This window comes from Nicotiana attenuata, unplaced genomic scaffold (assembly GCF_001879085.1).
Source record: "Nicotiana attenuata strain UT unplaced genomic scaffold, NIATTr2, whole genome shotgun sequence".
Lineage (NCBI taxonomy): Eukaryota > Viridiplantae > Streptophyta > Magnoliopsida > Solanales > Solanaceae > Nicotiana > Nicotiana attenuata.
In genome coordinates this window covers 927,972-950,269 of record NW_017670322.1, presented here as the reverse complement: position 1 = coordinate 950,269, position 22,298 = coordinate 927,972, and the positions used below count along the sequence as shown (strand labels likewise).

Here is a 22,298-nt window from a genome sequence, read left to right as displayed (position 1 = left end):
AATTACAATTTTGTCCAATGTAAAATTTAAATATAAAGGGTAAAAGATGCGAACGATATTTCACTAAGGGGCTTCGTGCTTTTAATATAGTAATACTAATAATATAATATAATATAAATTTAGTACTTCACGAAAATAAGGTGTACATATGAGTATGAATAACACTCCATTTGGATCATTGTTCCCCATCATTTTATAATGTATTGTATTGTATCGTATCGTGTTATGAATACAATGTTTGGATAGATTGTATTGTTTGTTATTGTTAAATAATATTTTGTTGTTTGGTTTGACTGTATCGTACTGTACTGTAACTGATAAGTTTCCTAAAATATCCTCGATTGTTTAAATATTAAATTTATTAAAAATTATGCATAATAATTTTTTTTTTAAAAACAAAGCAGAAGAAGGGAAAATACCTTACGAGAGCAGAACAAAGGAGCGAGACAGAAGAAGGCAAAACAAAGAAGCACAACTAATTAGAATTGAGTTGAAAGCAAATTAGGAGAAAAATTAGAATTGAGTTAAAAGCAAATTAGGAGAAAAAATAAAACAGAAAGCGGTAAAACACCTTTAACTGCGGCAGAAGTTCTAGAAAAAAACAAAGTAGGTTATAGGTTGGAGATTTGGAGTTAAAATAGAAAAAAGGTAAAATAGAATTATATAGTAATAAGTTAGGACATAATTGGAAAGAAAAATAGTAAACAATCCCACCACACCAAATCGGTTATTTCATAAAAGGGGACTTTTTATTATTTTAACAATACAATACAACTAATTTTAATGAAACAATCAAAACAAACATTATTTTGAAATAACAATAAAATATAATACAAGGGGGAACAACCATCCAAATTTTTGGACATGTTAGAATATAGTTGAAAAAGCAGAGGTGGTGAAGGACGATATCCCCTCTTTAACTGTCCCCACACCATTCTTCAATTCGAAGAAACAAACGACTTTGATGTTTGTTTAGTTGTTACGACTCCCCAACTTTACTAACCTTAGCAGCTGTCGCCTATTAGTATTAGTATTACAATTACAACATGCCCGGTGGTCTTAAACTCAACGCTGTGACCTCTATTTATTCTCACAAGCCCTACAATTTCTTCCGCTCTTTTACCTCCGTCACCGGCACCTCTATCTCCGCCGCCGCCGCCGTAAGTGTGTCACCTCACATGCGTCGCTGTTGGCGGGGGACTTCAATTTCAGTTCCGGCGTCCGGTGATTTTCGTCACCGCCAGAAATTGTTAGGGTTTTTGGGTAAGGGATATGCTAACTTTCCATTGAGAAGTATTTCTACTACTCAAATGGGCCCCGCACCTGATCACAAGGAGGATGATCTCCGCCGTGAAAAAGCATCTCCTCCACCACCACCGCCATCGAAGTCTGAGAAGTTGCTGACATTGCCCACGATTTTAACAATTGGCCGCGTGGCTGCTGTTCCGCTTCTTGTAAGCAGTAAGTTTCTCAACTATTTTTGCTGGATGCATTTTAAACAATGTATGCTCTTTGATGATTGATGAATTTAGATTTCTCTTAAGCAAATACTTGTGAATAAACTCATAATTGATTTTAGTGGGAGAGACATTCGGTGAAGTAACTAAAATCTGGTCTTTTAGTTATGGATTATATGTGGAATGTAATACACAAAGGTTATAACGAGATGGATAGATATGGAGGATAATGGAAGTAATTAAAATTGGGATTGTTGAAATGAGAACGCCTTTGGCCTAAATATACTCTTCCCATAATTTTGGTCCTTTTTACTGTAGGAGGATCAATTGACTGGTTTCGGTTTTACATTTTTGTTAAGTTTTTTCTGAAGCTTAAATAATGTATTAATACATAGCATGAAAAGTGCTATAAGTTGTAATGCTTTTTTATTTCAAAATGCCGACATAATAGATTTAAATTTTTTAATCAAAGATCACCATCTTTGACTCTTAGTAAGCAAAAAGGACAACATTTTTCTGATTGAGAGAGTGCCATTAATTGACATTCTTATTCCTAATACATTACATTCTTATTCCTAATACATTCTTAAAGCACCTAATCAATAAACGTGAAACAAGACCAACTATGGAAGCACCCGAGAGAGTGGCCTAGCAGTTGGTGAAGTGGGTGAAAGCCCTGGACATCAGGGTTGAAATTCTAGCAAAGACAAAAAACACTAAATGATTTATTCCCATCCGCCTTCTGCCTAAACTTTGGTAGGTAGAGTTGCCCGGTGCCTATGATGGCAGAAGGTAGTAATACTTGATAGAATAGTCGAGGTGTACAAGCTGGCGTAGACCAGTGGCAGAACTAAATAGTATGAACGGAGTTCAACCGAACCCGTTTCGCCGAAAAATTGCAATATGCAAATAGGGTAAAAATGATATTTGTGGCTATATGTGAGCTGTTGGATCTCCTTGACATGAAGAAAAGATCAAGTATTTTAGTGAAGGGGGTTCAAAAGTTACTTTAGGTTATAGCCTTGTAGGTTTAAATCCAACTGTGATATCCTAAATTTTTTTTGAATCTCCTTGCATACATTTCTAGTTCTGCCACTGGCCTAGACACCACTGACATAAATAGTAAAGACCTTCGACTTTGGAAGAAGGGAATGCTTCCACTAGAGGGGTCTATTTCGGTGTTGAGCGAGGAATAAACCTAGCATTATCGTGATTTGCTAGTCCCTAGAAAATCACAAATTTTGTTCATGTCCGAAAACAATGCAGTAGTTATTTGGAATATTTACTCGAAGTTTGTTGAAGTATGGCTGCACATGATCTAAGACACTGGAGAAGCTTACACCTTTGCAAATTTTAGTTTAAGTTCAGTAGAAAATAGCAAACTAGGTCGAATTCCGCAAATTGATGATATTTATGCACTATGTTGTGCAGGTCGCTTCTGAGTTGTTACAAAGCTTTCCAGTAAGCAACTAAGTATAGCATTAATAAACTACGTTGGCTATTGAATGGATGATATGAGGATTCATATCGCCGACCCAAACTTGTTTGGGACTAAGGTGTAGTTGTTTGTTGTTGGCTATTGACTGGAACCATATAGGTGCATCTAGTTAGTGAATTTCTTGTGTAACCTGATCTTTATCCAACCATACTGCATATAGGTATGCATTCGTGGGCTTTTCTATGCCTTTATAGTTCTCCCACTTGCATAGTTCTGTTTGTTTTGGTATAGCTTTATAGGTTCCTTTTGGAAATTTGCTGGACATGGTCTAGTTAGGTCACAAGTCAATTGATCAATCAAGCTTCAAGCTCAAACTAGTTAGGCGAGCTATATAAGTCCTTTAATCTATTTCATAATGTTTAGCCCGTTCCTTCAATATTTAGACTCATCATTGTTCTGAATTTTTATACACTGACCATCAAACTATCACAGACCTCGTCTTTATCTGGGCTTGGGACTGGCTAAGCAGCAACAACAACAATAACAAAAAACCCAGTTTGATCCCATTTGGAGGGTAGTTATGCATGAAGCTAACATAGGTGGACCTCCATAGGTCACAAGTGCCAGTGTCATTATAGTGTGTCTTGTGGCTTCATGCATGAGTAGATCATTGAAATGTTTACTGATTGACAATCCCTTGTGCAAGTTCTTTCTGTTTATCCAGCCGTCTTGAAAATGTTGATGAAATAGAAGATGTGTTTTTCTTTTTTTGATGGAAGGTAATAAAAATATAAGATCTGTTTTAATTTGTATAGTAGCATTCTTCGATTCGTGGCAGAACCTCAGGCTGATAAATGAGAGTATACATTGTTTGCAATTGGTATTTTATATACAGAAAACTGATCTTGTATTCTGTTTAATCTAGCATTCTATGTTGATAGCTGGTGGGGCCCAACTGCTACAACGGCCATATTTATTGCAGCAGCAATAACTGACTGGCTTGATGGATACCTTGCTCGCAAGGTTCTCATTTCTGCTGTTTTGAGTTTCGTATTATCATCTCTTCTGGATTTCTTATTTCCCATATTTTGGATATCACAATCTTAGATTGTTTGACATGCTCAGATGAACTTAGGAACTGCCTTTGGTGCATTTTTAGATCCAGTCGCTGACAAGGTATTCTCTATTGTTCTGTTTCAATTGGATTGTCATGCTTGCCTGCAATTTTGGTTAGTTTACTAGCAAAATTGCAGGTTATAAGCATGAGACATGGTGGTGTATTTTCTTGTAAGGATGATGTTAGGATTTTTTATATAACTGTCTTCTCGACTGCAACAGCTAATGGTTGCTGCCACCTTGATCTTGTTGTGCACCAGACCGTTGGAGTCCAGTGTGTTTGGACAGTTGCCATGGCTATTAACTGTCCCTTCAATTGCGATAATAGGCAGGGAGGTGAGTGATAAGCTGTATAAGTCCCCGTAATTGTATTTTCTTTGACCATATTTAGTTAGTTACGGTTAATTCCGTAATACCTTACAGTCACTAGATTAGGATTACATGTGTGCAAGACATAAATTTCTTTCCACCTTTAAAAGTTCAAAGGCCTCCATGCATTTTTCATCAAAAACAAACTTAGCATCTTTCTCTAGAAACTTGCAAATTAATAACAATTTGGGCAAATAAGTTGTTTGCGTTTCATAGTTTTTTTCTCCAAACATTTTTTGAAGTAAGTTGCTATATTTCTGTCTCTTAAATTTAAAATAAAGGTGATTTCTAAAGTAGAAAAAGTGAGTGTTCCTCTAGAAAGATTTTGATCCTATTAGCACTCTACATTTCCTCTCTGTGAAGCTTTGCTTAAGTAGAAATTTATCTGTCACAAATGGTTTTTTGGTGCAAAAGAGCAAATAATTTCTGTGCCACCTCCTCATATCTCAATTTCTTTGTGTTAACAAAAATGGAAGATTTTATGATTTATTCTGGGAAAAGAAGGTAGTATCATTTTTGATATATCTAGGTTATAGGCTTGCACATTGGCATCGACCTTTTTTCAACTGTTCTATGCTGCTTTGATTAGCCTTATTAGTACTCCCTGCCATACCGTTTCATATCATGGATTTTGACTGGAAACAAAGTTTAAGATGATAATTTGCCTTATATATATAAATAAGTACATATCATATTAGTGATAGTGGGAGAAAGTATAAAATTAATAGTTGAAAAGTTTGATTGATAGGAAAACATTAAAATCAGTGTGTAAAGCTAAAACATCCTAAAATGGGAAGTGTGATAAATTGAAAAAAAGGAGTAGTATCTTCTACAGTCAATGATGTTTTAGCCTTGCACTCAAATGAAGGTTAGAACTGTTTTTTTGCTCATGTTATGGCGAGTCCACAATGAAATATGCTTTGCTTCAAAGTCATGTGGACGGGTAAGTTAATTAGCAAACACTCTTGAGAATAGTGGTGGCAAAATGGTTAAAAGAAAACAGTTAACCACCCATATTATCCACTAAAAAATGGGTTGGATAATGAACTTTTTAAAAACGGGTCAAATATGGATAAGAACCATATTATCCATTTAGAAAAATGAATAACCAATGGGTCTAACTTTTATATTTGTAAAGCTTCAAATTGGGGGTTCCTCAAGTTAGGGAGACTAGGAATTCTCCCAAAAGTGATCATATGCAAGAAGTCATGGATAATATGGATATCCATATTATCCGCCGGTTAACACGTTTTTTATCCGTATTAAATATGGGTCGGGTCGGATGATTTCTCCGTTTTTTCATTACCCATTTTTCGACCCGAATCATATCCCGCCCGTTTGCCGCTCCTACTTGAGAATATGGATGTGAACTCTTATTGTACAGTTTGAGAAACTTAGGTATTAGTTAAGTTGAAATGTTCATCAATATCTTGCCATTTGAATTTTAGGATACACTCTAAAACACTTTGTCATACACATTTCTATAATTTTACATGGAAGTTGCTGTAACTCAAGGGGTGATATACTAAATAAATCTTCTAATTGGAGATACATTTTTCTTTTTTCTTTCCATATCTCTCTTCCTTATGCCTCAGAAATCTAATTGCAAAATTGTTTCCCAGATTACTATGTCTGCAGTTCGAGAATGGGCAGCTTCTCAGGGTGGTAAACTTTCAGAGGTTCAAGACCCACCCTCCCTTGTATTTTGTAGACTAATACTTTCCTGCTTTTTTTTGTTGCATTAGTAACTGATAAAGTTTTCAGGCTGTAGCTGTGAATAACCTGGGGAAGTGGAAAACAGCCACTCAGATGACTGCATTGACCATCCTCCTGCTAGCCAGAGATAGCAGGTAACTTTCTGTTTTCAGTCTCTTGCATGAGCCGTGATTGAAATCTAATAATGTTAACTTTTTTCTCTCTAGTTTATCTGGGGTTGGAACTCTTGTGGGTTCTGGTGTGATCTTGCTATATATATCAGCATGGCTTGCTGTATGGTCTCTGGTCGTGTATATGAGAAAGATATGGAAAGTGTTGTTAATGTAGCAATCTTGTTCATCAACCAACTACATCTTGGCTCATGCTTCTTGCTGTTGACCAATATCACCCTAAGCGATACATACTGATGATGCGTGCAAGGAGAAGCTGTCTTCCTTAATCCTTTCACAGTTGCCTCCTGAGGACGATGGAAGAAATTACTGACTCAATTCTAATGTCCCAAAATATATAATTCTCTGTGCATTTGGTTTAGACAGAAAGATAAATGATGATGCAGGATGTCATCACTATTCGGTTTTCCTCTACATTCTTTGACGCTATTCTTTAGCAGAGAGACAATGAAGTCTCTCAACAGGAATTAGGATTATTGGACATGGGATCCACAACATGTAATCTGGATTCTAACTGGAAAAAATAGTTCTATGCAATAAAGCACTTATTATTGTGTTTTTTCCTATGGAAAGTGATACTAATACCTTTATGATACTAGTCTTAGGGTACGCGCGTTGCGCGTGTAACTAAGTCGGCGACTTTTTTAGAAAATCGTATAATTACTATTAAATATAATATTTTGTATTATAAATCGTTCCATGTTATTTTATATTATATTGGCGAAATACATAAACGGTCCATTTAAGTTGTCCTCAACGACCAGACAAATACCTCAACTGAACCATTTACCATTTAGACACTTCAAATAACTATTAAATATATCAAGTAAGTACTTGTTGCTGATGTGGCATATGCGTGTTTGCTAACAAAGTCTCGGGCGCGTGAAGTCATTTCTTTCGTAGTCAAATTAGAAAATTAAAAAAAAATTACTTAGTTACAAAAAAAAAAATTAGAAAAACTTGCTTGAGTGCTTTGTTTATGCATCTTTGTTCTTCATTATTTGTGCTACAATTCTGAATTTAATCCTTTCCACTGCTCTAGACTTCAAATTTGGAAAGAAGTCTTCGAACCCAACACAACTCTTGAAATCCGAGTTCGTATTTCATCGTTCTTCATTGTCCAATATTGTTGAAGAAGCTGGGTTGTTTCGATCTGAAAATTGGCAGCCAAAATTGATTGGGTGTTTGAAACCTTTGTTGAAACTTTCTTTGTGAAATGGAATCTACGAATTTAGGTGGATTGGAGTTGATTCGATTGGCTTTGGTTCAAAAATTTTGAAGTCTATTCGAAGAAGACTACGACTTGGTCTTCCGATTTTGTTGTTGCTTGTAAAAATTGGATATTGGGGTTTGATATCGATGTTAATTAGAGTTCTCATTTCAAGTTTGGACTCATTTGGTGAAGTAAAGACTGAGATTGGATTGAAAATTTTGAGCAAATCTAAAGAACGCCAAAAAAGCTGCTATATTGTTCAACTCCTCTGTTCTTCAATTTTTGAAATTTGGCTTAAAGCATCGCCCCTATTCCTAATGCGTAGCCAATTACAGTAACTAAGTTTAATTTGTTGGACTTGGGATAAGGGTGGATTTGGGATAAGGGGATGAGGGACGCTGATGGGTGAAAGCAAGAAGATGAAGGGGGGGNGTGGCAGATTTCATGGTGCTATTTGAGAACGCGGCTGGTGGCATAAATGCCGAACTGCGTCAAAGAGTTGAGCAGTTGGAAGCACTGGTTGGGCAGGCTCTAGAAATTGGTGGCGATTCTTCTGTTCTTGCAAGAATGGCACGTTTGGAGGCAGACTATGCAGCGAGGCATGAGACAACGCTGGCAGAAATGGCCTTGGTACGCCAAGAGAAAGAAGAACTACGTGAGGAGGTGACTGAACTTCGAAGGGCATTGCAAAATTCTGCCCCTAGAAGTGATGAACGCACTAAGTTGAGGATTCCAGAGCCAAAGGCTTATGGTGGTGCTAGAAGTGCCAAAGAATTGGCAAATTTCTTGCGGGATATGGAGCAGTATTTCCAAGCTGCTCGTGTGCCGGATGATGAAAAAGTGGTGATCACACCAATGTACTTGGCTGATGATGCAAAGGTGTGGTGGCGTACACGAGTTGCGGATAGAGAAAGTGCTGGACTGCCCAAGATTGAGACTTGGGAGATGCTGAAGAAGGAATTAAAATCCCAATTCCTTCCAACAAACTTGTCGTGGATGGCACGAGATGGACTGCGTCGCTTGAAGCAAAGTGGCACGGTGAGGGAGTATGTCAAGGAATTTTCATCCTTGATACTGAATGTAAGTAATATGGCAGAGGAAGACAAGCTGCATTACTTCATGAGTGGATTGGAGGGTTGGGCGCAATTGGAGTTGAGAAGGCAGAATGTTCAAAGCCTCTCTACTTCCATTGCAGCGGCAGATGCGTTGGCGGACCTAAACATAGGTGATGAACCTGCTGAAACTTCGCATTAAAAGTCAGACCGGAAAGACAAAGCAAAGGAATGGAAGAAAACGGGAAGGGCCAAGCTGCTGAAAATGAGGGACTTGTCAAGACTGTGAGACAGGAAATTCACAATGGCAAGGAAAGGAGCGTCAAATTCAAAGGCTACTTTACTTGTGGTGGACCGCACTTGAAGAAGGACTGTCTGGTGCAGGTTAGGATGAATGCAATGCTAGCTGCGGAAAAACAGGAACAAGTGGCGGAAGCAAATGCCATTGTAGCAGATGTGAATGGAGCACACGGGGCGTTGTTTGTCAACAACCCCTTGGGGTTGATTAATTGAGTTGGCTCGACGAGGACGTCGATTTCAAAGGGTGCGGGTGGTTTGTTAGACCCTAACTCTTTGTCATCGGGCGTGGCACGGCTGTGGCAAGGATTTGGGCGTGATGGCCTTGTCAATGGCCTAGGTGCGGATAAACGATCCTGCGGGCGACGGACATGACATTGGCATTGAGGGCTGTTGTGGGCAAGTATTGGCCAAGGCCTTGGGACAGGCAAGGCGCGCTTGGCAAAGGCTTGATGAGGCAGCATGGGCAATGTAAGGGCGGCATGGCACGGCATGCGCGCCAAAGTCGGAGGCATAGCACTTTTGGGTTGTGGCAGCTATGTGCGGGCTAAGCTAAGGCAAAGCGGGAAGGCAAGATGATGGAAAAGGCTTTCAATAGCTAAGGCAAGGCTATGTGAAGGAAAATACAAGCAATGGCACGAGGGAAATGAAGGTTGACATGGGCAAGGCAGAAAACTAGGCCAAGGCAGTGCGCGGGCGGCAGCAGCGCCGGGCGTGTGCGGAAAAATCATGGCAGCGGGTTGCGGGCAAGACATTGGCGCGGAGCAATGTCAAAGTGAGCTAAGGCTTGGCACAAAATCAGGCCTTGGGCGAAATTCAGTTGGCCAAGTGAGGATGGCACATGCAATGCACATGGAAGGCAGTTTTGGCGGTTACCTTGTCTTAACTTTTTTGTCCCATGATCTGATCATGCTTGTTCCATCATCCATTTCGTGTATATTGTGTCCTAAGTAGTTGGGGATGTCAACTACATGTTAGGAACAAGATTTAAACTTATCCCGACAAGTGGCAAAAGCTGTAGACGACAAGTGTCATGTGATGTCAAGTTTAAGGGCTGCCTATGTTCTATAAATAGGGCCTTTGGACTTAGGCAGAGAAGAGGGTGGGTAATTTCGTGGGAAATTATAAGTGGGAAACAAGAGTGAAACGTGAGGGTTTCAAAGTGTTTCAAAGGGGACTAAGGCTAGGCTTGGGCAGGTCTTAGTGTTGGCCAAGAACGACTTGTGTTCTTTGCCAAAAGTGGGCTGTGAGCGGATCGTGTTCATAGCAAGTGAGGGTCCTTTGTATATTTTCTAACTTAATGCAAAGGTTGGAAATTTTCCCATAGTTGCTTTGTGTTCTTAAATTTCTGATTGTTGCCTAAATTTCGTTTAAGCCAAACTTGCTGAAAATTGGCTAAGTGTTAAAGAAGGCTGAGTCAAGTGCGGAACTTGACTGCCGCGCGGGTGTGACTTTGGACTGACCAAAAACGCCCCCGTGACAAAAGCCATAGTGGATGGGAGGATCAGTGGTACTTCATTAAGTTGAGAGAAAATATTGGCATGGTGCTTGTTCGGTTACATGAAATTTTTTCCTTACAATATAATAGCAAAATAAAAAGTTTTTTCCCTACATTAATCACTAACCAGTGGAACGAATGGTAGTCAAGAGATCACAATTTAAACTGCAGAACGCGGATCTATTAGCCAAACAATGTTCTTTGATTTCTTCCTTAGTTGGTTTAAATTTTCCTCTAGATGTTCTTATCTATATTCAGGATCAAAGTACATATGCTTTAATTGACTATTATTAGATGTTCTTAATTGAAGCATGGCGCATTATATTGGAAGTGCAAAAAATGTGCAGGTTGACTTGGTTATCAAAAAATATGCGGGACTTTAGACACAAACATGATAATTGAAATACGAATTCAAGAGGAACCATCCTGAACCAACCTTCTCTTCAAGGTGTTTGACCGTTTTAATTTTTATTCAACAAACCGTTGGATCACAATTGACGTAACACTTGTTTTCTTCACTGCCTTGCCAAGAGTTTCAATTAATGCTTCCAAGCAGAGATGCATTCTGCAAAATAAGAAGCTGCTACCTTTTTGTTATTTGTTGCGTCTTTTCGTTTGGGGCTGTTGCTATGCGTTGGGATCTTTTTATTCTTTGTATATATTTAAATAGGATATTTAGGTTTTAGAAGGTCATTAAGGTAATTTAACTTTTCAATTAAAGGGTTCCTACTTTTAATATAGTACTAGTCTTTATGTACGTGCCTCACACGTATAACAATAGGCGCGCCTAATAATTAACATAAGATATGCAAATATACTTGTTACCAAAAAAAAAAATTAATCTCATGCAATTTACGATATTTTAAAAATGCTATTTTTAGCTAATTCATTTTCTATCACTATTACTTTTTCTGGTTACTTATATGAAAAAATGGACAAGGACGAAGACTTTCGTGCATATGAAAAGACTTGGTGACCATGAGAACTTGCATCCAATTGTGTCCTTTTACAATATGAGGAATGAAACAATTTTGGTCTTTGAATATGTGAAGAATGTTGACGTTCCAATTTATCTAGATATATACCACTCATACTCTCATATCACTAATTGATCGCCACTATTTTTTCCCTTTTCTTCTTTTTTTTTCTATTTTTTTACCTATGATTTTATTCTTTTCTAACTGGTCTTAATATAACATATAATTTTTAATGAATTTAACTAATATGTTTTAATGGTTTAAGAAAAGTCGAACTAAAATCTATATAGAGATCTGGTGTGTACGTTGAGTTAGAAATTATAGCCCTATGTAATTAATGAACAATATTAAAGAAGTTTCCAACCTTGATTTCATGCTTGAAACAACGGAAATCAACACTACTTGAACTCCACTAATAACAACCAACGCTACTTACTAATAACAACCAACACTACTTACTTGAACTCCACAGTAAAAAAAGAAGCACGACATAAAAATAATTTTCTTTGACTATAATACTGAACACGTCTTATATGAGTCCCAATAGTAGTAACTAACTTTATAGACGATTTTAAATCCTTGTGGGTATCACGTGTATGTTAAATATTACTTATAATTTTATATACCCAATAAATGAAACTATGAATAAATTTCTAAGGGGTATACATGTCGGTTATTGTTATGAGGATATTTTTGTAAATTAATATTTTTCATGGAACATTAATGCTTTTAAAATAATATAATTAATATTTATCATGGAACATTAATGCTTTTAAAATAATATAGATAGATATAGATGAATCAGATCAACAATAATAAAATTAGGAACTTTCCCAAAACACATCAAAGATTGCAAGAACAAAAATAAACAAATCACAAAATACAAAAAGAGGTTAAAATCCATGTACACAATTTGATTATATGCATATACATCTTACGTAAAATATAAAGAGGAGGAAATCATGGGTGTGCCTTTCTAATTCAAGTAGGATCAACTTTGCAGGGCAAACGTATGTGTAGTTTAAGTCGAAAAAGAATTCCATTGTTTGGTAATTTACAATTAGATGCTTAAATTATACAAATATTTAAGGGCGTAAAAGGCGATCAATATTTTAGGGATATTTTAGTCGTTCAACATTTAGCATAAATTATTCGTGCTTTTATAATAATAATAGATAGATAATAGATAATAGATATAGATAGAATAGATAGATATAATAATGCGGGAGCACTAATATAATTCCTCCATTCCAAGTTGTATTAATTCTTTTGAGATACATATTCCTTCTATTGTTACAATAACATGTAACTCTTTATGATAAACCTATTTTTGTAACTTAGAAAATAACTTGTTACAACCGGTAATACATAGATAGGTAAAAGTTATTTATATTGTCAAGACAATAATGTAAAAGTTACTTTTTACCAGTTACTAGAGCGAAAAGTTAACTTTATTGAAATGTTATTGAGTACTTTCTTTTTCCGAAAATTGATGTCCATAAAACTTTCTTTGTTTTATACAAAGTGGAAAGAAAGTTTTAATAATGGCAAGAAACTTACTAGTCCTAAGTACACATAGGAAAGGAATGAGAAAATAAAGTACACATAAGAAAGGAGTGAAATAGTGGTGCTATTTATATCACCTTCTAATTATACGGACAAATTCAGGACACCTAACAATATTTGGCTATTTTGTAATAAGAAATTCTTTTCATCTAGAAATCCGGAAGTTGGTTCAATATTTTATACTTCCAATCATATATTAAGTCATTCTCCAAAAAAAAAAAAAAAAGTGAAAAGAATTTTCTAAATTGATAATCCGTTGTATGAAATTTTGCAAAGTGGACAGATTGTTCCCAGTACGCACAGGAAAAGGAGTGGACAAGCGGTGCTATGTACTGTTTTATATTTCTCGTTACCACCTGATAACAACAGAAATTTTCAAGAAACTAAAAAAAAAAAAAAAAAAATCATTCCTTTTCGTTTTTCTAACACCGAATTCTACTCAAAGAAGGAAAATATATAGGAAATTGATCAGATACTATAAAATCAGGGCAGAATCACTAATATAATTAGGCATCACAATGGCGATAAGTCATTCATCAAGAGAAATAACGAAAAGAAGACCAACAAAACACAACAAAAAGCTAAAAAAGAGTGTTGTCAATTCCTCCAATATCAAATCTCTTCCGAATGACCTACTCTCTCAAGTTATTGCAAGAGTTGCTTCCTCTTCTTTTACAGATTATATCAATGCCAAGCTCAGGTTTGTATTTCTTCAATATTGTTTCTACATGTTGCATTCCTTTTAATTTTGTTTTGACATGTATATATATGCATGCATTCATGTCAGCTGTAAAATCTTCAATGAAATTTCGAACGATCGATATATTTATCATCACATGTCAATGGAGAAATTCCCTATAGGACCTTCATGGAAAAGAGACAAGGAAGACAAGGAAAAAAAGCTTTCTTTGTTCATGAGAATGTGTGGGGAGAGTGGGAATGCTGAAGCGTTGTATCGAAAAGGTGTGGTAAGTAATATTCTTCATGGAATCGATTTTTAATTTTTAATTTTTATTTTTTTATATTCACAATACATGTACATAAGAATATTAACATGCAAAAGTACTGCTGTTTACTCAAACTGACATTATTGTTCTAATTTTCCTAAATATTGCGGAAAAGAAAGATATCGTTCTAGTTGTTTCATACTGGTTGTCCCTAATTAGTTAGTTAATTAATCAATTAATAGAATCAGTTCCTATAATTTTTTAATTTCTGTTAACTTATTATTTTTTTGAATATTTTAGTATGGATATAAGAACTTTTTTTTTCCTGCCACTTTAGGTTGATTTCTTTAGGAAAGAAAGGCCAACATATGCAATAGAATGCCTAGTTAAAGCTGCAGAAACAGGACATCTTGGAGCACAATATGTAATAAGCATAATCCAAGTTTTCATAGGTGGAGAATTCAAACAAAATGGCATAACTGCAATTGGAAAAATGAAAGCAAACAAGCCAATGAGGAGAGCATTAGGAGAGTGCCGAAAAAACTTGGTTGAAATATTGAATAGTATTTGGGTACTCAATCCAATCTTCTTGGCACAAAACCCATATTGTTGCACCCTTCATCATAAGCGCTCTTACAAAAATAAGTGGCGTCAATGGCCTTCTTTTGACAGTGACGACGAAGATGAAGATGAAGATGAAGATCATTTTAGTTGTGATGCTTGTAGTTGTGATGAAGAAGTTGCATACCTTGTCAAAATTCTGCCCTTGTATTAGTATCTTTTTTTTTTTTTTTTTTAAATAAAAACTTTTTTCTTTTGTATATTGTAGGATGAATTTTTTTTTTTTTTTTTTGAAATATATATCATATTAAAGCTGTTTTTTTAAGATCCGAGCTATAGTTGACTCATTGGCACCCAACTGAAAGAAGAGTCTTCGAAAAAGAATTTAAATCTAATTCTAGTGAAGTGAAAAACTAGGGATGATAAAACAGTGAGAAATATTGGAGAAACAAAAAGGATATTCAATAAAATTATTACTCCGTTGGGAAGAAATGAGACATACAAACAATGGTGGCGTCTATGTATCGAAGCTTAGAACATCGTAAGCACAAAATATAGAGCAAATAAAAAATTTCCTTCTCCTTGAAGTCCAATAAAATGTGACATTCAAAGGACCTGCATATTCTGTTAGCTATTCATGGTTAACAAGGTATTCTCGAGTCCATTTTCGTGCAACAACAACCATAAATAGACTCAATCTCAAGTTAGTTGGTTTTGACTTTTGACTATATGAATTATGATTGTTATAATGATTTGATAATGTCATAAGATTTCAAGAGGATGGGTGCACTACTATAAAGATATAAATATAGAATTTATATTTGACGAGTTTAACTTTAGGCTCTTACCATGAACGGATGAACCCATAACACTTTTGAAAATATAGGTTCAAAATTATATTCTTTTTAATTTTGTTAGTGATTTGAACACCTATAATCCGTGTTAAAGACAAGACCGTCCGGAATAGGATTTGAACCACCAATTTAACTATAGGTTCACTCAATAATTATTGTACCATAGGAGTTTTTGAGCTTGGGTGCGCACACATATTTAAGCAATTTTAAAGAATTATAATAATATTATACATGATTTAGGAAGAGGAATATGGTTCACGTGAACCTATAACCCTTAACATAGATACGAACCTGATTTGTTTAGTCCATAATGTTTTAGTACTCCCTATTTAAAAATTATCTAGTAGTTATAGTAAATACAAGTCTTCTAGTTGGTACCTATAAAAAAATTTAACTTGTGCTGTATTTTATGTTTGAATTTCAAAATATTGCAATTTTTTTTGAGATAACTTCTTTTTCATGTTGTTTTAGCTCTACCTCTTCTTCTTTTTACACCTTCAATTATCATATTTTCACATCTAAGAAACCGGTGCCACGTGGCTAAACTTAGAATATTGTTCTTTTATATCATGTTACCCTACCATTTTACAAAATAATCATATTGTTCTATTTCTTGATGTTGTGTATTTTAGCATCCTAACAAGGTTTTTACCTTTTATATTTACCTCACTCCCCTCTTCCTCTGAGCTAGTCATATATTAAACATAGGGGAACAAATCCAAATACCATACCATACTTCAGTGTGGAAGTAGTACCTATGACACCATTATGCATAAAAGAATAAAGTACTATCCATAGAAATATTAAGTAGCTCACCTTCTTACTTTCCAAGATGTTGGAATAAGACCTATTATGCATATACATACAGAGATACAAAGAAATTCCAAGTCAAATAACTGCGAACATGTATATATAAAGCGCAAAAAATTTAATTTGCAAAAGATTTTTTTTTTTTTTGACAGAACACCAATTTAAGCATTAGAATTTTTGAGTTTTAAACATCTCTTAAAAAACTGAACTTGTCATATTTTGCTTTCTACCTCACCACTTTTGTCCATAACATTCCAGGTTTCATATGCCAACCAGCAGAGAGTTTTGACAGAATCTTTTTCCAGGCATAATCATCAACTTACCATTTATGGTGTGGTGAGATTCCAAGAAGCAAAAGCTTCATATACTACTTCTATTGTCCTTTTTTTCCTCCTTTCTCTTTCTGTTTTAAGAGAAATGTTTCAAGATATGGATTAAAAGGAAGGTAACTTATTCTAGGTAATGGAATCTCCAGGATGTCCACCTCCTTTAATTGAGATCACTGGCCCGTGAAAGGAGCTTCGACTTATCAAATGGGAATCTAGAAACAAAACTACGACCGTGATATCATCGTGAAAATGCCGTCTCACTCCCCGATCTATCTTTTTCAAGTCCGAGTATCTCATTTCTCTTTTCTTTGCTGCCTCCTGAAGGGCAGCTTTTACAAGTTTTCTAGCAATACCCTGCACAATTTTGAAATACATTAGTCCACTCGGAGTAAATAACCAACTTTTGGACAAAATAACACTATGCAAGTTTAAATAGTCGGCCAATTGCTTTTCCTTGAAGAAGACAGGTTTTCCAAAAAAAAAAAAATAGTCCACCTGGAGTAAATAACCAACTTGTACACAGAATAAACCATAAGAAAGTTCAACAGTCGGGCAATTGCTTTTCCTTGAAGACAGGTTTTCAAGAAAACAAAAGAAACATACTCAATCGCATTTATAGCCATAGTGGATTCTGTTGCAAATTATAATCATTGACTAACCTTTTAACTGTATTTGTTTTTTTTTTCTCCGAAACCTTTATTTAAGATGGCAACACAAGTAAGAAGCTCATCCCATTGAGCCAAAATAGCAAGCCAGTTTAACCATTGAGAAGAAAGAGAACAAGAAACAGAGAGTTTAACTTTGACAACATATCAGTAAGATCTTACATGACGTGGACAGCTGTTCACAATGTCAACGGCTTCTTGATTGCTGAGATGCTCCCATAAGCCATCTGATGCAAATATGAGAAACTGATCAGAAGGAAGGAGTCTGTGCGCAAGTACTGATGGCTCCGCAAGAAGGATTGGCTTCTCGAATGTTCCGGGAGTTCTGAACTTAGGAAGCAAAGGCTCTCTGTTAAACTCTGCTCTCTTCAAATATGCATCACCAATTGATCTTGAAACCTGTAAAAGTGCATTAGATAATAACCATCATATACAGAAGAACTGATATTATATCTCCTCCATACTTTCCACATCGTGCAAATCTGTTTGCTTAGCATAAGAGCAAATAGATTTCAGCTTTCCCTCTAGAAGCTTAGCATAAGAGCATTCCCTTTTTGCTTCTTTTAGGAGAAATTAATATTATTTCCCTGAGAAGTTTGTGAGATGGATCATGGTATGCCTAAGAACTGTCACTTATTCAGTAGTAATTAACGGGAAGCCCTCAAGACCTTTTGAAGCTAAGAGCGGCCTGAGACAAGGAGACCCTATGTCTCCTTTTCTCTTTGTATTACCATGGAGTACTTTAGTCGATTGCTGAAGACTCTGAAAGCAACACCTGAATTCAGATACCACCCAAGATGTGCCAAAATGCAACTGGTGCAATTAGGTTTTGGTGATGACTTATTACTGTTGTGCTTCCAGGAATTTTAGAGGCATCAAGATTGATAGCTAACAGTACCAAAAGCTCAGTCTTGGTGGAGTATACCTTACGGTACAACAACAAATACTGGAGGTGCTTGGTTTCACAGAAGGAGACCTACCTTTTGAGTATCTTAGAGTGCCACTTAGCACCAAGAGGTTATCAGTAGCTCAGTGCCAGCCACTAATTGAGAAAATGATTGGAAGAGTAACTAGTTGGACAGCAAGGTTCTTATCTTATGCAGGCAGAATTCAATCGATAAAGAGTGTCTTTTTTAATTCAAACATTTTGGGAATCTTTATCTTGCCAAAGAAAATCCTCAAACACATTGAGACTATATGCAGGAAATTCTTGTGGACCAGGGAAGTTGGTATTTCCAGGAAAGCACTACTAGCATGGGATACTTTATGTAAGACCAAGGCTACTGGAGGGATGAATATAACTGACATAACACTCTGGAACAAAACTGCCATTTGTAAGTCATTGTGGAATCTTTGCAAAAAAAAAAAAAGACATATTGTGGGTTACATGGGTTCATATGTACTACATAAAGGAAAAGCCAAGTGAGGAAATTCAGGCTAAGCAAGCATCATAATTTAATTCAGAAGATCATGAAAGCAAAGGCCAATGTGGAAGCTGCTGGATACACTTTACCATATCTCCAACAGATTGAGGACTTCTAAACAAGTAAAATATATAACTTTATGAGGGGGTTCTTTCAAAAGGTGGACTGGAGAAGACTAGTATGCAACAACCAAGGGATACAAAATAGACCTTTATTTTCACTCTAGCATTGCATGGCAGGTAATCTATCAAAGACAGCAGGGGCGAAGCAATGTTGGCCCAGGGGTGGTCAGGGTGGTCAACTGACCACCCTTCACCGAAAAATTATACTACGTATAAGGTAAAATATTAGTTGTTATTAATTAAAAATAGACTTTGAACACCCTTGCATAGCCCACTGACAATTTTGAACACCCTTATTGAATTTTCTAGCTTCGCCACTGAAAGACAGGCTAGAAAAATGGGGAATAGTCACTGATAAAATATGCCCTTTGTGCAACATAGAAGAGGAATATATCTCCCGTTTATTTTTTGAGTGGTCTTTCTGTGCAAACATTTGGAATAGGATACTAGAATGGCTAGGAGTCCATAGATTGGCAAGACATTGGCAGAATGAAATTAGCTGCGCTGTGGCAAATGCATGAGAAAGATCTGCTACAAATTAAGTATATAGAATGGCCTAGCAGGGTGCACATACCATATATGGGAGGAAAGAAATCACAGATGCTTTCAGCATACACAGAGGAGCAGTGATGCACAAGGCAACTAATCCAGTTGAATTTTATCCATCGTGTTTATCTGTTAACAAGATAGTAGAGTCCAACAAGAATAAGAGGGGTAGATATTGTTCCTCAGGTGCTAGTTAGCTCAAGCCTGGGACTGTTTGTCCAGATTTAGCCTAGTTTGTGCTTGTTTTCTTTTCCCTTGAGCTGTACATATTTACTTTGGTTAATGACATTCTTTTATTTTCCAAAAAATATATATATATATATATATATATATATATATATATATTTGGAGCTGTAAGAGGTCCAGATTTGAAAGTCCCAAAATAATAAAATAGAACCACATATTCAAGATGTCATTCCTAAATTTATGCTACAGAGAGAGAGAGAGTAAACCATTTTGTGGTCCTAAGTCCAGAGGCATAACAGCGATCAGTGCATCAAACCTTATAACTAAGACAAAATTTCACTTAATTAATATCTACACAATCAGAAGTATGATAAGATGAAGTTTTACAGCAGTTCAAGGAATTCACCTGTATAATACCCTTCACACGCCAAACCTTGTGCTTTAATACTACTACTTGTGGATCATCAGGATGAAGAGAGCGTAGTTCCTCCCGGACAGATTCCAAATTTGCATTGTGTTCAGACGACCATTGAATAGCTTTAACCTCTTTCAGATCCCCCTCTTCTCTTCCTAATACCGCACGAGAGTCTCCAGCATTTGCAATGTATAACATCCCATTGCATATTATACCCACTAAACAACATGATCCCACAGACGCAATGTGGGGTTTAATTAGCCATTGCTTTCTGACTAGAGAAAGAAACTCCTCTTCTGTAGCCAAATATGCCTTGCTTATGACATCAGCTGACATTCCTTGATCCTCTGAGGTGAATTCTGCAATACAAATAGCTGTTAACTGACTAACAAATGCATCAGTAATCTTCAAAAACCATACACAAGAAAAAAAGTAATGCATTCACGCCCTTGTCAAAGAGAGGAAATAAACAGTCACGTGGTTTTTTTCGATCAACTCCTTTCAGGGGGAATTAGGTTGTTTTGAGCATGGGGTACACCTTATATCTTTTAATTACTTCTCTTTACCGTGATATGTCAAAGAAGGATCAGTTACCAGAGGATGGTCTCCATTACTACAACCAAAATTTAGTATTTGTATCTTCGCAATTACAGGTATCCCGTTAGCAAATAAATTGGAGGTTTTTAAACACAAGGGACTAATCATGTTCAGTTATAATCTCCAAATGCCAAACAGAACATTCCGCTAATGCTTCAAATTTACACAGATAATTCATGGACAAGGAACCTGAGAATTCTACATTATTGATCCTAAGAGCACAAGCTGCTTCTCTTGCAAGCATATATGTTATCCGCTCTCTTTTGATTTTCAAAAAGGTGAGTCAAACCAACAGAACGTTCCTTCTACTAATGCATACATACAGTCAGCATTCCTTCTTCACAACTTACATCAATTATCATTCATAAAGGAAGTTATTCTTTACAAAATATCTAACTATCCAAGATTTTTAACAATGAAAGTGTTGGCAATTTGGGTAAAAATATCCAGATTCCACTGCTAAATCATACATAATAGTATGTTTTATATAAAATAAATATCTTTCTTTAATAAGGTTTATAGAAGAATAATATTTTGATGGTCCTTGACCCAATATTTATAAATCAGCCTTAAAATACTGAGCGGTGAGGGCCTTATACATAGTGATGTTGAGACTGAATTCTTCTGAAAGATACTCTATGCATGCATAATAAACCGTCACACCATTTGCTTTCATCTCTAGTCAAACAACTATAATTTTCTTTCTTTTGTCTATTCTTCCAGGTAATTGAACAAGAAGAGCATTTTTCTGCAGGAAACAAGCTTCTGGACCACATACATGTAGGTCAACATAAGAAATGCAAGAGCTATAATTGATGATGAAGCAAAGCATTGAAAAAGAAGAAAACCATACTCTTGAGGTTCTCAAAAAGGCGGTCATTTATGAAGCGGGCAGCTTCTGGACCAGCATGGCCATCATAAATTCCGACAAAGGTCCCTTGAGGACCTGTATCTGCCAAACTCAACGGCCCGGATTCAAGCTGGCACTGATCCTCCAATACATTATTTGCTTGAATTACAGCCATTGAAAATTCTCCATTTACATGATGCCCTGAATCTTTGTACCACCACAATCCATCGACCCGGCCACCTGGATCTCCACCTCTAGTGCTGCTATTCTCACCTTCATTCTCTATCGAAGGCTTCCAACAAGGGTATACAAACTTTCTCAATGTAGTTGTCACCATCCCTTTACATATTATTGCTATAATAATTATAACTCACCCAAAAGAACTATCACTCAAAATATTAATCAAATTACTACTATTCCAGAATCCAAACCCCAGTTTCAGACCTATTCTATTATGAGGATTACCACAAGTTCCAGACTTTGTGCATATATCAATCAATGCAGACACCATTAATCTGCATAACCACAATATCAATAGCCAAAAATCAATTTGCATTGTAAACACATTAGATTACCAATCTATACTAAAAAGAATAATGGGTTTTCAAGAAAATACACAAATATGCAAAAGTCAAAGAACTCCAAATAAGAAGAATAGGGGATCAAATTAAATACCTTGAATCAAAGATTTTCAACAGTGATGGCAATGGAAGACACCCATTATCAGATTATTTTGTTTTTTATTAAATAAAGATTGGAACTTTTACTCACGAGGAAAGAGAAAAATTCTCTATGTAATGTGGAAAGGGGTAGATCAGAGAGTGCGTGTGAGGGAGAGGGAGAGAGAAGGCCACTGTGGTGGTGAATGTTTTCTTTTTTTTTCTTTTTCTTTTTTTATTTTTCTTTCTTGTAATTGTAGTTAAGAAAGAGAATAGACACATATAAATAATTATTGGAACTTTGAATGGGCCCTTAAGAAATTCTGATTTGTTAACTTTTCTTTCTTCTAAGTTGGCGTTTGGACATAAGAATTGTATAATTCCAAAAAAAGTGAAAATAATTTTCAATTAAAAATATTACTTGAAAATTAGAGTTGTGTTTGGACATGAATATAATTTTGAGC

General features: G+C 35.9%; 3 protein-coding genes across 4 annotated transcripts; 2 read left to right on the top strand and 1 right to left on the bottom strand.

The window, feature by feature from the left end:
* Positions 1 to 899: 899 nt before the first annotated feature.
* LOC109237864 (CDP-diacylglycerol--glycerol-3-phosphate 3-phosphatidyltransferase 2-like) lies at positions 900 to 6,832 on the top strand. 2 transcript variants are annotated; one of them, XM_019404259.1, is made up of 7 exons: positions 903 to 1,461; positions 3,821 to 3,918; positions 4,021 to 4,071; positions 4,234 to 4,347; positions 6,003 to 6,059; positions 6,145 to 6,230; positions 6,303 to 6,832. In XM_019404259.1, exons 1-7 carry the CDS (start codon positions 1,047 to 1,049, stop codon positions 6,421 to 6,423), a joined length of 942 nt encoding a protein of 313 aa, XP_019259804.1. In that variant the 5' UTR covers positions 903 to 1,046; the 3' UTR covers positions 6,424 to 6,832. The 2 variants fall into 2 exon arrangements, with proteins under 2 accessions (XP_019259805.1, XP_019259804.1); XM_019404260.1 differs by lacking the exon at positions 4,234 to 4,347 and having other exon boundaries at positions 900 to 1,461.
* A 6,436-nt stretch (positions 6,833 to 13,268) lies between these two features.
* LOC109237841 (putative F-box protein At1g67623) lies at positions 13,269 to 14,600 on the top strand. The gene is made up of 3 exons (XM_019404229.1): positions 13,269 to 13,569; positions 13,657 to 13,837; positions 14,154 to 14,600. Exons 1-3 carry the CDS (start codon positions 13,388 to 13,390, stop codon positions 14,589 to 14,591), a joined length of 801 nt encoding a protein of 266 aa, XP_019259774.1. The 5' UTR covers positions 13,269 to 13,387; the 3' UTR covers positions 14,592 to 14,600.
* A 1,426-nt stretch (positions 14,601 to 16,026) lies between these two features.
* On the bottom strand, positions 16,027 to 22,086 carry LOC109237863 (probable protein phosphatase 2C 38). The gene is made up of 5 exons (XM_019404258.1): positions 21,851 to 22,086; positions 21,179 to 21,690; positions 19,720 to 20,087; positions 17,198 to 17,434; positions 16,027 to 16,724 (listed from the first exon to the last, which is right to left on the bottom strand). The coding sequence occupies exons 2-5, from the start codon at positions 21,510 to 21,512 to the stop codon at positions 16,497 to 16,499; spliced, it is 1,167 nt and encodes a 388-aa protein (XP_019259803.1). The 5' UTR covers positions 21,513 to 21,690; positions 21,851 to 22,086; the 3' UTR covers positions 16,027 to 16,496.
* Between the last annotated feature and the right edge of the window lie 212 nt (positions 22,087 to 22,298).